We start from the raw sequence: 16,918 nt of genomic DNA on the forward strand, positions 1-16,918 counted from the left end.
TGCTACTCGGTACCATCTAAGATGTTACAAAAAATATGGTTATGTTACCCACTATAATCAAGATGTTACTCCGTACAATCTGATAGAACCTATAGATATAGCTGTATATGTATATATACACTGTAAAAAATTTGGGAATTATTTCCGATAAAATAAGAGGAAATTTTTCCGAAATCAGGAGGAAAAACATTTTTTCCGAATATTTAAAAGGAAATATTTCCAAAAAGATCAGGAAAAATAGTTTTTCCGCAAAAAGCGGAAATTATTCCTCAAATATCGGAAAAATTTCCGAAAATAATAGATATTTTACCACTATTAGTAGGAAATATTTCCGAAAATGTGAGGAAAAATAGTATTTCCAATGAAAATTGGAATTTATTCCTGAAACTTCGGAAAAATTTCCACAAACAATGGATACTCTACCAATATTAGTACGAAATATTTCCGAAATTGGGAGGATAAGTAATTTTTTTATTTAAAAAATGGTACCTGGTACTATCTAGATAGTCTATTTCTCTCCGTGTTTGCTACCAAAAAAGTGTGTACATATGTACCCTGAAAAATCTAAACATCAACTTTCAGTCTCAAAAACAAAAAAATTATAAGTGACCAATAGAACGAACTATTTAGTTAACATTTTCATTATTGATTAATCTTTTGAGATCGACGTTTATACTATATTCTCAGTCATCCGCCAATACTTTTTAACATTATATCTTTGTTTACAATTTCTACCTCTTGAAGGTATTGCCGTCGAAAATTGCGACAAAGTCAGCGGGGGACCTCTGACCACATTCTTGTAAGAGATTTAAACTATAACTGTTCTTTTATGAGCTGAGAGCGAATCAAATTATTTGGTTGTCGCAACCAAATTTTGGTTAGGACAACAAACGATCATTTGGTTTTTTAGACCAAACTATTTTGTTGTGTTAACCAAATTATTTTGTTGCCGTAACCAAATTTTGGTTGGAATTTAAAAATGTTCAACCAAATAATTTTGTTGGCCTAACCAAATGTTTGGTTGAGATATAACTCTACGACTTTGTTTCAGCCAACCAAAATTTGGTTACAAGAACCAAAATTGCCTATAACCAAACAATTTTGTTGCAAACACTAAATTTTTTTTTCTCAGTGTAATAATTTTTAAATTTGAACGTCATTGTCAGGCAGATGTAACTTTAACATAAACTTTAATTTAGTGACAATTCTAACATAATTCTCAAACATAGAGCTATGTTATCTGAGAATTGTGTTTGATTTGCAAACTCATGGACGTCAGATAAACCACGAGCCTCTTTCATCCACGGATAATTGAATAAAGCTGGAGAATCCAATCTACTCAAAGTCCAAGTGGAAGATTGGTACCTACCCCAGCAGGCTCGTTCTCTAATGCGACTTGATTCATGAGCAGAGCACGCGTCATGCTCTGCTTCGAGGGGTCAAAACGCTCTGCTACATCAGCCCTCGAACGGCGCCAACTCAAGGGCCGAGTTTTCCTCCTCATCCTAAATGTGCCTTTCATCATCCCATTTCGACTTAATTCGCTTATCCCCTGAATTATTTGTACACCCGCTACATAATTCTAGCATAATATACCAGTACATACTATATAGCCGTGATTTGCAAATAATTCTCAAGGAAATTTATATTTACTAAATTCTCTTCAGACGACTATGTTTAAAAACATTCAATAATTATTTTGTACATGTACTTTTTAAAGAAAAACTTTACGTCTTTTTATTAATAAATTTTACTTTTAATATGCGATTTCATTGAAAGTCTTAAGCACAGATTTTATTTAACATTTTTTCGAGCACATTAATAATTTCTGCTGAAGGAGAAATTCTAGATCATTAACTCTTAGCGAATTTCAGCTTGAAATTCTTGATGAGCTACGAGAAACGATTCGATAAGATCAGTGTCCCTTTTGCGACCGGTGTTTTCGCTGGTGTTATGTTCAAGAAAAAAGGATAGAGTTCTCATCGTCTCAGCGGGGAATCTGTTGAAGAAAGACGAACGATTCTCTGTATCAAGATCGCTTATAGAAACGCCTTGTATATACATATTCCATTACGACAAGAGCCGCTTTTATTCCTTTGTGCCTCTGCTGCACATTAAGCACCACATTCCATAAAATGAGAATGCGTATGTCTAGGATAATCTACAGATTATCCTGTTTTCATTTGTATATCTAACACTACATTTTTATTTTATTATAAAAACTCACTTTTATAACAAATATTTAACAGTTTCACGTTTTTAGGAAAATAAAAAACTTGTTGCCTCATAATATCTGTAAGTTTTTTTTTGCAATCGGGAAGGAAGTTGGGAAATTAATGCAACTTGATTCAACATCACACATCTGCAGAACAAAATTGAATGATTCAACTTTATAAATCAGGCCGAACGAACATATATCCTCCAGTAATCTCAACTAATCCAGGGATCGCTTCTGAGTGTATATGTCTATTCATATACACTGAATTTGACCTTATGTGGCCTTCTCTTTTATAAATCTTGAATCTTGACAATTTTTTGTCCACGATGTAACGCAGTTTTCGTGATTCCCAACCAAGCGAATTGGAATTTTGTTTAATACTATTTATGAAAATAAGTTTATTTTGATGCATTCGTTTCTGAAAGTTTAAATGAATAATCGTTTAAATTGTCGAAGAAATACATTTTCGGTTTATGACGTTCTGTTTTTATTGGATCCAACACATACACAGCAGGCGAAATGAATTTCCGTATAGTGGGTATATAACTTTGAACGTCGCTTTGAAGTTATATATGTCATGTTTTGTCTTTCTATTAAGGACTTGATGATGGTAAATTTAATGAAAGCCGGAGGCACATTGATGGCGTCCCTCTGTCTGGAACCTTTGTGCAGAGTCGGATGCCGCAGTACGGTTATCTCGTGTGAGGCTTGGTAATAAAGGTATGAGAACACGCACGTGGCCCACATAACTCACATCGCCCTGCGATGAGATCGGTGCGTCGAAATGAATGTTTCCAACATTAGGCGCCGCTTCTATACGTAGATAGATTCCTAAGTGCGTTTATTCATCTCGAGCATCATTTCTAACATCGTCAACAGCCTGATGCTATAATTCTTTTTTGCGGCATTAAGACACCCGCCTGCTATGCTTGGGATTCCTATTATTTCCGGTGATGAAGCTTTTTTCAGTCCTTCACACAAACGAGATCAATTTAGAGTAGCAAGCTGACGATTTCACACTACCTATTTCTTTTACAAATACACATTTAATAAAGCATCATCGCTCCCTTTGAGATTCAACAACACAAACATCTGTTCGTCTCCATAAATATGAAAAACAAATCAAATTATAATAATCAAAATCACTAAATTTGCCTCTCATTAAGAATTTTATTGTGATCCAAGTTTGTCATTTCCATAATGGTCCCAAGGAATGGACCTAAGACATTAAAGCCGCATAGTTCATTAATTTTACCATTTTATCATCAATAAGTTCGTATAAAAAAGTATATAATATTTATTATACTTACAAACAAAACACGATTGACACATTGAGACAGCAAATAATGGAAAATAATAATTTTTGCGGAAAAATGTCAAATATTATTCAACAAGTACATATAATAATTTAATGTAGGTTTGGGACTATTATAATTTAACTATACCCCAATGGCAAGAGTCAAAGTAAATATCGGTGAAGTGAGATAAGAGCCAGTTCGTGCTTCAGCATCTATTGGTCATTAATCTGTCTTTTCCGCTTTAGATATAACACGTATTGAGTGTATATTTTTTCTCATGCAAAAATTTATACACTATATGGATTTAAAGTAAATGACATGCTATACTAATTTTTCATTATTTCAAATCAATTTGAAAATGTATAATAAACTAGAATGACAAAAAGTAAATAAAGCAAAAAAGAAAATTTGACACCAGAAACGGCATTAATGTTTATTTATTATGAATTGATTATTATCATACTTATTTTCTGAATATCTGCTTGTTCAATAAATGATAATCGTCGCTTTTATTGATAATGAATTAATTGATAAGTTCAATCTAACTATTATACACGTGCCTGACCAGCAAATGAAAACTAATTCAGTTGAATTGAAATGAATACACCCTGATGGGCTTCAGTGAATCTAGCTTAGCGACAAATTCGAATTGGAGCTAAATTCTCCTGAATTCGATAAAGCTGTATTCAATTTCCAAACTTTCTATCCGTACTAATTCAATGAACAAACTTTTGAGCTTTAATTTTTTTCAATTCGTCAGCATGAATTCAATAGACGAGTTGGTCATTTTGTTTGAATTCTCAACCGAAGAAAACTCATTGGTACGAATTGAATATACAAAGGGCTTCACTGAATCTTGCTTAGCGACAAATACGAATTGGACCTTGCCAAAAAAAGTTAATTCATTTCAATTCATCTGAATTAGTTTCTTTTACTGGGTGCTTATTATTAATAATAATGGACGTTCTCGTAGAAAAATGAGTTTGCTATTATATATAGATAGTGAATTATTAGCTCTGGTAGTTAATATTTAGCTGCCACAGCAAAACATTTTAGATATGGAAGCTATATTTGCTGATGTACACAGAAAGAAATCTTGTAAGGATAATATTTAATATTTTGACACTCATATTTAGTATATTAAGTTACATTTGCGGAAAATTTTTGCACATTTTGTGGTGGTAATAACTTTCGTTACTTTTTTTTAAGAATGCCTAAAATAAAAATAATAAAGTTTAATATATTTAGAAATAAAAATTGAAATAGTTTTTGCGAAATTCATAATTGTATTATGAAAACTCCAAATGTTAAGTTCTAATACGCCCTGTAACAAGTATTAGAATAAAGTATTTCATTTCCTGTGTTTAGAATTCCGTTAACTGGTGTAATCATTTTACATTTTGATATAGTCGATAAGAAAGTGGAAAGTGGAAAATCTGTCTATTTAGTATATAAAGAAGTCCACAATTTCTCATTTCAGCTCATTTCAGTTAGGATGTGTTAGGAATAATTTTAAGCCAATCAAAGCGTACCAGTTATGTGTGTGTATTAAGTGTGTATTACCCCCACTACCCTCGAATAGAAAAGGAGAGAAAACCTGAGAAAAGAGCCATTGGTGGTTCCGACGTTCTTCTTTTTTTCACGGCTCCTGCTTTTTCGTATAGTTTTAGCAAATTACGAAATGTTGGTTCTTGTTTTTCGTATAAATTTAGTAAAAATTGTAGATTTGAATTAAGAAATAATAATTTCAGTTTTCGTAAAATGTTTTCAGTTAAAGGTATTCGTAAAACTATACCGACTGTTATTATCAAACCAGAATGTTTCGCAATTGAAAAACAAAAATATCAAAATTTCTATTTAGATTTATTAAATATTCTAACAAGATTTCTTTCCGTGTATTAGCTGACAATAATTGCTTTCCATATATAATAGCAATTGGGGTTAACTATAGTAACTAAATTTTTTTAATTTCATAAATATTTGACACTTTGTTTCAAATGCAACAGTTTATACTCGAACCAAATATAATTTATTTTATTTATTTATTTGAAATGGAAATTGTTTGGCACCAATAAAATTATTATTTAAACAAAATATCTGAAGATGCCTTGTGCTGTCAGCATTCTTCTTGAAGTATATCAACATATATGCGTATATGACGAATGCGATTGGAGGCTGGTCTGAGTCCATTATGGATCGTGTTTATTGTAAATAACAGGACAACCGCATCGCATCGCAGCACACAAACGTAGTCTATCTATACATAAATTGTGGAGGGTAGACTGCTAAGTGGTATCCCTATTCTATTCCGCTCTCTGGTATAAGGGGCTTGTGAACGCGACACATGTTGTTACATCACATCACCTTTTGTTGTTCACCCCCGGGTGCCGATTGTAGCATCTAGCTGCATGTTCGAAGGATGCAAGATGAACAGGGAGATCTAATATTGTCCCACTTGACACTCACTGCGTGTGGTCTTGATTGCTCTTTTCGAGTATGTAACACCCTGTGCAGAAATTTCCCTACCAGGGCCCTGGTAGTGAATAATAATCTGGTCCCGATCAGGGACTGTTCAGGGCCACGAGGAAATGTGGATTTCCTAATCAGGGCAAAATTTCTACACGGGACCGTTTCGGATTCCAGATTATGCGCACATTGCAAATTACCAGTCATAAAAATCATAAAAGTAAATAGTTTTAAAGACTCTTGGATCGAATTTTTTAAACTCTCGATGTTTCTGATGCATCCGACCATTTTATATTTATATAAATATAGAAACTATTTTTACATCGTTTTTCAAGAAAAAATTAATAATTTATCTAGATTCTTTGTATAAGAAAAAAATCAACTTCCTGCCATGTGAATCCGAGATAGTATATATATATATATATGTATATATGTGTATTTTAGTCAAGCGTGGGCCAAATTGTGCCTCGTCGCAGCTCGGGGACATTTGGGGTCCCGTGGGATCTGAGGCGGCTTATTACTATATTAGTGTTGAGTAATTAGGTTTTGACGTGCAGCTTGCTGAAAAACATCATCATTCTGTTCTACTTGTCAATGACACACACTTGAGATGCTACTCTTATATTACTACTGTTGAGATAGATTTCCCAATTGCTCTTGTTTGTTTGGTCTTTCTGCTATAAATCAATTTGACAGCATTTGTACAACAGCGAGTCAGAAAAAAAGTATTAAAATCTGTCTAAAATATTTGAATTTATTGAAAATTCAGCAGCAGCGAAAACTAACGGATGAGAGTTAATGAGAATAATCAAGTAATGTCGAAATTATAACGAAGCTAATTTTATTTGCTCATTAAAAGGACCAAAAATCGAAAACCTTGGTATGGGGATGCGGCAAATTAGGATTTACTTTGCAACTGGCATTGTGCCTGGTTCCTCTTAATTTTCCTTGAGAAGCACTCACTCTTGTCTCTTTATATATGTATATGTAACTCCTTTCTCTCCTCTGCAATGAGTGCAGCGCAAGTCCGGAAAGTCCTGGGATCGATTCTGGACACGGCAGGAGGCTCCTCCCACCTTGTCGGCCATCTTGCAATCTGCCCTCGTGCTCACTATATCACACTTGAGTGCATACGCAGGATAACTTTATATCCTTTTTCGACAATAAATATCCTTTTACATCCTTTTTGCACGGTATAATTCCAGAAGGAAGATGTCAAGACTTCCGTACATGGGCCCTTAATGTTATGCTATGAGAGTTATAACGTTAAAAAATTAGTTAAACAAATATACATATAAATTTCACGCATAACATTAATTCAGAGGTTATAGGTATATAGTTTAACCATTTGCAATCACACTTGAAAATAACTGGAATTTTATAAAGCTAAAAAATACTTTTACGTAAATGTTATCTTATGTATTATTTTACTAATATACACTGCAAAAAGAAGTATCTTATTTTAAGATGTTTTGGTAGCGTTTTGAAGACATTAAGATGTTTAAAATGTCTTGAAAATGCTACCAAAACATCTTAAAATAAGATAATTAATCTTTTTGCAGTGTACAGCTTTTAATAATAAAGATGAAGAAAAGAGTCACGCAAAGTTTTTTCTATATTATTATATCAGTACTGAAAACAATAAAATTACACTAGAACGTCAATCGAGAACAGAGCAAGGGAACACTTGAAGGGAAGTGGGGAAGCGGGTAGAATTTAGGTTATGACTGACGCCAAAGTCGTACTTGTGATTTTTAAATTTAAGGTGGATTCAGTGCCCCACTAGTGAAAATCCCCTAGATAGAATTCACATTGTTGCGTAAGGCCCTTCATACGGCCCTGAGTGTTTTTATTTTCGAGCGATAAAAATCGTGTCAATCGAGAACAGCACTGCACATTCGTCTGTTCTCGATTGACGTTTTAGTGTAATTTCTAGAATGTTGCTTTCAAAACAGAAATAACAGTTTTTTAGAGCAGCATATACCTTTCTTTACTTTACAAATATGTAAAAAATGAAATTCTGTTCTCCGAACAGTTTTTTTATTCCTTTTGTTTTGTTTCAGATACTAAAGTACTGTGATCATTTGCATGGAAAATGGTACTTCTCGGAAATTCGAGCCATCTTTACACGATCTTACCTATTGCAAAACGTTGGAATTGAGATTTTCCTTTCCAGCAGATGTAAGTTACATATAAAATTTCATTTTATATTCTTCTAAAATGCATGTAAAATAAGAATTCAAGAATAAGAAGTCTTGAAATTATTTTTGGACAATTATATTCGTTTATTTGCGGTTTAGCAGCAACTGTCTCTTATATCATTTATACATAATATATAAGGTTTACAGATTTGACAATCTTCCCTTGAATTCTATGGGTTTATTAATTTTTTCTGTAAAATAATTACAAGAAAATCCATAAATTTACAGAAAATATTGTATAAAATCTACTTAAAAGTCTATATAAAAACAATAAAGTAAAGTTAGGAAAACCATAATTGATCTATTTTATATCTTATTGGTGCAATCACTTTTAACATGATGTATAGCTATTTAATTTTGCCAGTTTTTTTAAATTTAATTTGATAAAACAATTTGCGATCCGTTTCATTTCTTCTAGAGTCGAATAAATTCCGCTTTATTTCACACGAATCACTCTAATCTGAAAGAGCTTGCTGGCATCCAGAACTCGCCGCGAGGTGTTTCGGTTCTGGTTTGTTTTTACACAATAAATATCCATCGCGCATTACGGTATGCCTTTTTATGTGACCAATTTATTTAACCAGTTCGCGGTTGCCTCGGTTCAGCTCTGCATTGACACTTTCATCACTTATGGATATGGCAAAGTTCTCAACGTACATGATCAGCGCTTTATAAAAAAATCCACACTGATATAATTATATAATTTTTTGTCCAGAAAATGTTTAAGAAAGTTGCACAAAACAAGAATTAAAAAAAATTGTTGAAAAATCATTGATTCAAACAAGAAACATACATACTAAAAAAGAAATCTTGATTTCAGCCTATTTTTGAGACTGAATTTAAGGTGTAAACGGAGTCAGACCAACTAGACAAGGACAGACTTTTGCAAAATTGTTAACGAAAGCGCCAAAAGTATTCTTATTATTTTTACCTGTCGCGATATAAATTCTTCAAGTCCACAAGATTCTAATCTAATCCCAAGTTCCCATGCTCTTTTTGAAGCAAGCATTTTATTGAAAAAATATATACAAATACCTATAGAAAATATCCCTCTCTTCAAACAAAACCAAATTAATTTAACAATTTTTTCATTTACCAAATAGAAAAAATTTGACTATTATAATAAAGAAAAATTATTGCTAAGCATTTGCTTTCTCAAGGGAGAGTGAAGAAAAAAGAAGTATTGTAAAACCAATAATTTTCAAATTCGATTTTTATTTTGAATTTGTTTGGTATTAAATTTTAATGTAAATTTTAAAATTTTGCATCTGATGATATTTATAGACGCTTTAAAAACGTACACAATCGTGTGTGACATGGGGAAGGGGGTGGGTAAAAAATGGTAAAAAAGGTGTGACGTAATTTATGGACGACCCCTATAAGAACAATTAAATAGATGTTTAATTTTTAAAAAAGTTTACTAATTTAATAAAAAAATGACGTGAAAAGTAAAAAAAAGAAATAAATATAGAAATAATCATTTTCTATGAGGAAGCATAAATGTTCGTGAAATGAATATATAGACTTCTTCCACCAAGATAAGGACGGGGACGTCCCTCTTGTTTTTTATATGTCAAAGAGGAAAATCTTACACATACCATTTGACTAAGTTATTGAAATTCTACTAATAATTATTAATTTGAGTGATAAAATTCACCAAAAATCAATTACACTCTCTAAATCTGAATTGGTAGAAATTAACAGTAAAACCCTGAACGAATTGGCCCTATTTCAAGTAGTAAAAAATAACTAATGAATTAGACATTTTTGACTAAAAATTATTTATTTACTGTTACTAATTCATTTAATAAACGAATCGGTGCTATTGAATTAGTCAAAAGTGACTATAATTCAGATTTAGAAAGTAGTTATACCTTAGATTCATCAAACGCTTAAAATAGCATGCATATAAATTATACGGAAATTTGTTTTATTGAAAGGTTTTAACAATCTTCTGAACATTTTCCTAGGAACATCGATGTCCATACTTTGTTTTCTATTGTAAAATAGGCGCGACTGGGGCTAAATGTTAAACTGTTAAAACCATTAAAATTCTATATATCTTTAAAACGGAAATATGTAGCTACAGGGTTAAAATTTGGACTCTAGAAGGGCCTTGGGACGAGAAATGAACGTCATTCAGTTCATTTTTGACGCGCTTATAACGTGAAGTGTGTTGTGACCATAAAGTTGTAAATTTTTGCGACGACGTAAGTTTCAACTTTTGTGTATTTTTTTGGATATACTTTTATTAATTTAATTAATTTGGGGACGCTGAAAATGAATCTGAAACTCTTTTCTAAATATTTTTAGTCAAATTTTGTGTATCTGTTGTCCAAGCCAAAAACACACCATGGGGCTAAATGTTAAATGGCATTTTTTCACTTTATTTACATTTCTGATATGTTTCGATTGCCTTTCGAGTTGAATATTTATAGTAAATTATATTTGTAACGCGCTCTGAAGAAAGAGACCTACGGCCGTGTCCACATAAAAAACTTTGACGAAAGGTGCGAGCAAATTACACGTAAAAAATCGTGAATATTATTTACTTATACAAAAGTTGACGCTTTTTTCCTTTCAACAGCCTCCATCTTCTTCGCCCTCCCGGATCAAGCGACAGTAAAAAAGGTGATCAAGGCGCTGCCGCGAACCGGTGTGGGTGTCAAGTACGGGATTCCGCAGACTAGGTAAGCTATAAAGAGAATTGGCAGAAACCCTTTAATTCCTTCCTTTTCGTTCGCGATTCCGGTCCACTTTGAGTCCTTGAAGCGAAACACGCTCAGTGCATTCCACAATTTCTTTGTCCCTTTGAGTTTGGATTCCGCGAACCTACTTAAAAATCGGAGGGACGAAATCAAGCTTATTTCATTCTACCTCAATCGATTATGTATAAAAATTCACTCGCAATAATTATATATATATATATGAACGAAACAAAAAAGAGAGAGGATTTTTATTTCAACATATAATTCGATATCTAATCTGTTGGGCGTTTTCTTTAAATATTTTCATTATATGAACGCAAAAGTTGGTTACGCTTTCTTTCCTCTCTTTCGTTTCTTGGCGCAAGTTATATTCACTTCTTCGAGCGGCAAGAACACAGGTTCGCAGCCTGGCCATCTATTAAACTGAGAGAGAAAGAAAGACGGAGGAGAAAACTGGCAAGAGATACGACGACCATAAATATACGAGGTTCGAGAGTCCGACGTCTGATCCAAGGGAGATTCCTGACCAACAAAAATAATAAACCTTTCTCCCTTATTTCTCTCCTTTTTCTCATCTCCTCCACCTCTTTATATCCTACTCGCTGTAACGTTTTAAGCGTTTTCGTTATAGTGACATCGCGAGTAATAATGTATTTATTCCCATTCTTCTTTTCCAGTCTGCATAAATATAACCTCGAGTTTCGAATAATGTGCCCAAAAATGTTAAATATCGCTTCACTTTTTCGCTTTACTCTTCTAGCCAAATGTTTATAATATATTTACAAATTGTATCAAATATTTCTGTCGGACGATATAGTTTTATTTCAAAAATGTAGCTAAATAACTGAGAAATAAAAGTTTGTAGACTGAATTCATTCCAAAATGTTCAATACCAACATAAGAAAGTTGAGCTTAAGTTTTTTCTCAAAATTAACTTTCTTCAACTTTCTACTTTAAATATGGTTTCATCTATAATGAATGTATTCAGCTTTTTTAGCCATCTAATTAGCTATTAAAAATCTTGCTTATATGTATAAATTCTGAAACAGATAACTTTAGAATTAAGCGTGAAAATACTTGGTCGCAATTACACGACTATCTTGAATTACAGGGTTTTATGACAAGTTTTAATTTTTTTATTATGCACTTATAATGAAATAATTGACATTAATATTTTGTTCACTTTGCAGAAGAGCTTCTTTAATGACACCACGTCAAATGTTCAGAATGTCAAATATGACGGCAAGGTGGCAACGGCGTGAAGTCTCCAACTTTGAATACCTTATGTTTCTCAATACTTTGGCAGGTAAGAAAGTTATTTTATTTAATTATTTTTTTCAATCGTAGATGTAAGTTCTCCTCATTAAATTTGAACTCGCGTCACCCAAAGAAGGTTAGAAAAATATTTACGCTGCGCCTAAGATAAAAAATGTGTTATTCTTTTCTGGAGAACTGAAGGGAGTAGTCGAGGGGCAGAAAGGTAGAAGAATAAATCTGAGCTCGACTGAATATTCCAACGTACACCGTTTTGTGTTGAAAAACGTAGCAGTTATACCGGCATTGACGTATCTCTCGCTCCTCTCGTTTTCGTGAAGACGTTACATATAGAAAGTGGGCTTTTTATGGCTGCACACGGGTGGATGGATTCTGTCGGCCCGAATTAGGGATGTTCTCAATCAGAGCATACTGCTCGCGTTCCAACCCCAGAAGCGTAATCCGTATTCCAGTCTGCCCCGTCCGCGGTAATCCTCTCCCTGGGGTCCCTGACAAAAGAATGGAGTGAGTCTCTTTGTTTCTATTCGGTTTAATATCAGTCTCTTCGATCCCTTCTCTGTTTTGGCAAACCGCGATATGTTTTTCACAATTCTCATATATAGAGTCGCGCATTATTGATGGTTATGTTTTTTTTTAAATATATATATATTCATTAGTAAAAATCTCGAACTCTTGACATTGTCACAAAATGTCACAAAATGACTTAATGATCAAAGATAATCTTTAATTTCTCCAATTTTCAAAGTCGTAGATGTCATGTTATATAGGGGCAAAAATAAATTACCCTCACTTACTGACAAGATGAACGCGGATTCTCACATGTAATTACTTTTTCTCTATACAATTATAAATGATAATGTATTATATATTTATTTATCATATTATATCATATTATTCTTTTTTCAATTGAAAAATGTATTCAAGTGTCGAAAGGAAAATTACCCAAACTATCAGAAGAATAATTTTCATATTACACTCGATATTACAAAAAAAATGATGATGTGTTCATTTAAAAATTACTGTGTTTATTGAGTGTTTGGGTTTAGGTTTTAAGAGTTATATGCATTATAAATACAGGTTTCCCCAATTGTCACATGACTTTTCAGTTTTGGGTCTTAAAATTAAATATTTAAGCTTTCTTTTATACCCTATAAAAGCTTTTTATGCCTTCACGTTTTCTTTTTATACATATAGTACTTGAAACAGTGACAAAAAACCATTTTTTGATACTTTAACCCTAGACAGCACAACATAGCTGGCTCATACGTAGAAGTACATCTGGGGTAGAAAACCACCCCAAAATTGTTTTGTTGCTAAAATGTTCATATTTAAAGCAAAATAACATTATTATAAATAATTTTATTCCTTTTTCCTTTTTTATATGGAAGAAGATAGCGTTTTTTGATATAAGATCAAAAAAATATCGCCAAAAAATTACAAAAACCACAACAAAAAACACAAAATTTGCAAAAAATACCGCGAAATTTGAATTTTTTGCGGGTAGTTTACTACCCCAGATGTGCTTTAGGGGATTGAACAAATTAATATTTTTTTTGTATTTTCTTGTTCATTGACACCCAAACATTCAATAAACACAGTAATTTTTAAATAAATACATCATCATTTTTTTGTTACCCACAGTGTAATCTTTTGAACATAATATTTTGTCTACAAACAAGTACTTAAAAATTAGTTGCTCTATATTTAAGCAAAAATTGTATTCAAAAAGGACAAATAAAATATATTCTTCAGCTCTTTATGAAATACATTTTTTAGAACTGAAAGATTAATACTCTCGTTTCAAGTATAAAATTTCAGAGGCAAAACATGCAGACTATAAAGTTAGCAATTAACAGGGTACTTTGCTTCTGTCGACACCAGTTAAACACCGGAATGTTGTAATACTCAGTAAGTTTAAATTCTCTAAATACTTTGCCTTCGATAAACCGCAGTTTAATATTGAAGACTATTTCTCAATAATATAACTGGAACGGAATTCCTCAAGTACGAAACAACTTTACATTCTAGTTGGGAACCTATTTTATTTCTAAGGAGAAATAATTTCATGATAAACTATGACTGAAGATTTATTTAATAGCTTGGATCATTTTTTTGGAGTGCATATTCAATTTTGCTTATAGTTTTCACTCAAGAACTTTTCTGAAATATATTTTATGTCAAATTTGGAATATGAAGATGATGTAAGAATCTGGTTTACAATATTTGTAATAAAGATTATTATTACGGTTCTTTGGTGAAATCGAGCTTCGACCACTGGTTGCTTTCCACACCTCATTTCTCTTTTATACCTTTTTAGCGATTCCTGGCAGCGTATATTTGCCGCAGCAGCTGCCAACAGGACCTTACATTCATCTTTGATCGTATCTCCGCCGGTTCTAAGCGGCTGTGAATTATCTTTCGGGTCCTCACGATAGCGATAGGAAGAGATAAACAACCATACGGCGACTTTGGGGACAAACACGAATTCTAGATTTTTCGCCCACGGTTCCCTTCTGTCCTCAGGAACCTTTCCAAATGTTTTTTCCCCCTTTATTTAAAATACTTTTTTCAGCAAACGCTAATGGAGAATATTTTCTTCATTCCTTTTTTATAAATTAACGCGCTTTAAAAATTGATGACCAAACAGATAACGATAAATTGACTTTTTATAGAGATTCAATCATATATGATATATTACACAAATTCTAAAGCGTATGATTTTGAATCATTAGATAACAACTTTCATGCTTTTACCAAAAATGTTGAAACACGCTTTAATGAGTTTTAAATTGTTTTTGAGGATCTAATCGTTCCCCCTCTCTTAATATGAATCCGTTTTGAAGGTTCTTCTTTATTTGAGAAATACATGTTCCACTTATTGAATCTTCTCGAATGCCGTTAGTCTGTATAAGACCACCGTGAGAATTAATTAATTTAAAAAATGTGTGCATATACACTTTTTTAAGCAGCGTATACATTTGAATTTAGCTCGCTTCAGTTTCGGGTGCCGATATAAAGAAGATTGGAATGAACATGAGCTGTCTTCTTGGTCTCTTAAATCAGGGTCGTTTACAACGCCAAGCGAAAAGAGAGTCCAAAAAATGTGTTGTATTGCTGTTGTTGCACAGATACATTGCTGAGCTGTCACTGACGGAAAGTCTTCTTGAAACCCTCGTCCACACGGATGCACGCATTAATAATGACTTTGGTGCATAACGCGCGGTCTCTTATGATATTATTTACTGTCGACCTCCATATGTTCATATGATTGTACGTCCTGGAGCTTGATTTAAAATATATTGTGGCGGCTTGAGATTTTTCATTTCCTTACGTGTTTTTACGGAAAAATCTACTAGAATGTATATAGTTATCCAGAATTCATAAAAAATATAACACATTTCTTATCAGCTTTATTATTTTTATTTTTATAATTTGATTTAGATTATTTGTAATCAGCGATATAAAAATTCAACAATTATTATTATTTCATGAAAAATATTTAATTATTTACACTGAAAAGTGATAACTATAGTCAATATTTTATTGCCATTGTAAAAAAATGTCTAACAAGATTCAGCATGAATATCTTTAAAAAGCGGAAAATGGAAATATATATACTTCCAAGAATGATTAAAGGGCGAGAAGCAGAGGAAATGAGAAGGAGAAATTCAAGCTAGATGTTAAGCGATTGTGTTACGCATGGAGAACATGCTCGTAACGAATGACAGACTCGCTGACGTACTTTAATTAGCGAAGAACAGGAAAAGAATTACATTTGGCTGTATACATATATGAATTATATATATATATATATACATATATTTTGAATGAGATTCCATGGGTTAACCGAAAAGCCTGAAAACCGAAATGTAAAAGTGAGAGCTTCCGAGGTGACAATTTCAAGAGCGATTAGCCGTCACGCTTTGAGTTATGCATTTACTAAACGGAGCATCGCGCCCCATTGAGTTGTTCTCAAGGCACGCACTTTTCTTAAAAATAGATTTCACATTCAAACTTGTTTAAGTTCCACGTATAACGCTCCATCGGTCACATTTTAGTTTTTATCTTTTGGCGCCAGAGAATTACAACATTTTTTTATTTCTTCAAGCCCATGTGACACTTAAGGATTTTACTAATAAAGAAATACGAGCTAGAGGAACGGTTTAGTAAATTACAAAATGAAATGTTTGTGTGCCTTTTCTCTTTATTATACAAAGAAGTAACGACTTATTCAAGTTGTTAGAATTCCTTTTTATTTGCTATTAATATACATATAACATTTATATCAACAGATGTTTAGTCAACTCGTGTATAGCTTTTGTGACTAAATTTTGTAACGTTCATTCTTTGAGTTCAGATACACCTGCATATAAAAGATAATGTTGGTGAACGTAATTCATTATGTCAACTTAATAAAATTCTTATGCAGTCTCTAGTAGGTTTGATATTAACAAAACATGTTGAAATTTAATTTAATCAAATTTTTACTATGAATCGAAATTTTATGTGACCAATTAATTGGTTTCAAATGAAAAATCGGCAAAACAAATATATTATTTTTCATCAATCTAATATTCATTAGAATATTTTTCACATTCAAATTGAAATTTACATTCTCTGCGGGTCATGTGAACACATGCCAATGTTTATTGTGGATCATTTAGAAACATCTGCTTCGATTCATTCAATATGTGTAAATAATTTATTTTTAAATTTGAAATAATTATCTATTTCCTGAGTAAGCATGATTAC

At 32.4% G+C, this 16,918-nt stretch overlaps 1 protein-coding gene across 10 annotated transcripts in view; it reads left to right on the forward strand.

Annotated features, from left to right (window-relative positions):
- Nucleotides 1-16,918, forward strand: part of LOC127288836 (neurobeachin) — a 221,068-nt gene that overhangs the window by 190,136 nt on the left and 14,014 nt on the right. For all 10 annotated transcript variants that reach the window (XM_051316506.1, XM_051316511.1, XM_051316507.1 and 7 more), the window contains 3 exons: nt 8,046-8,163; nt 10,771-10,873; nt 12,082-12,197. In XM_051316506.1, coding sequence (XP_051172463.1) covers nt 8,046-8,163; nt 10,771-10,873; nt 12,082-12,197 — 337 coding nt within the window. The remainder of the gene's footprint in view (nt 1-8,045; nt 8,164-10,770; nt 10,874-12,081; nt 12,198-16,918) is intronic.

This window comes from Leptopilina boulardi, unplaced genomic scaffold, assembly GCF_019393585.1.
Source record: "Leptopilina boulardi isolate dan_hultmark-lab unplaced genomic scaffold, ZJU_Lbou_2.1 LbouV2_396, whole genome shotgun sequence".
Classification (NCBI taxonomy): domain Eukaryota; kingdom Metazoa; phylum Arthropoda; class Insecta; order Hymenoptera; family Figitidae; genus Leptopilina; species Leptopilina boulardi.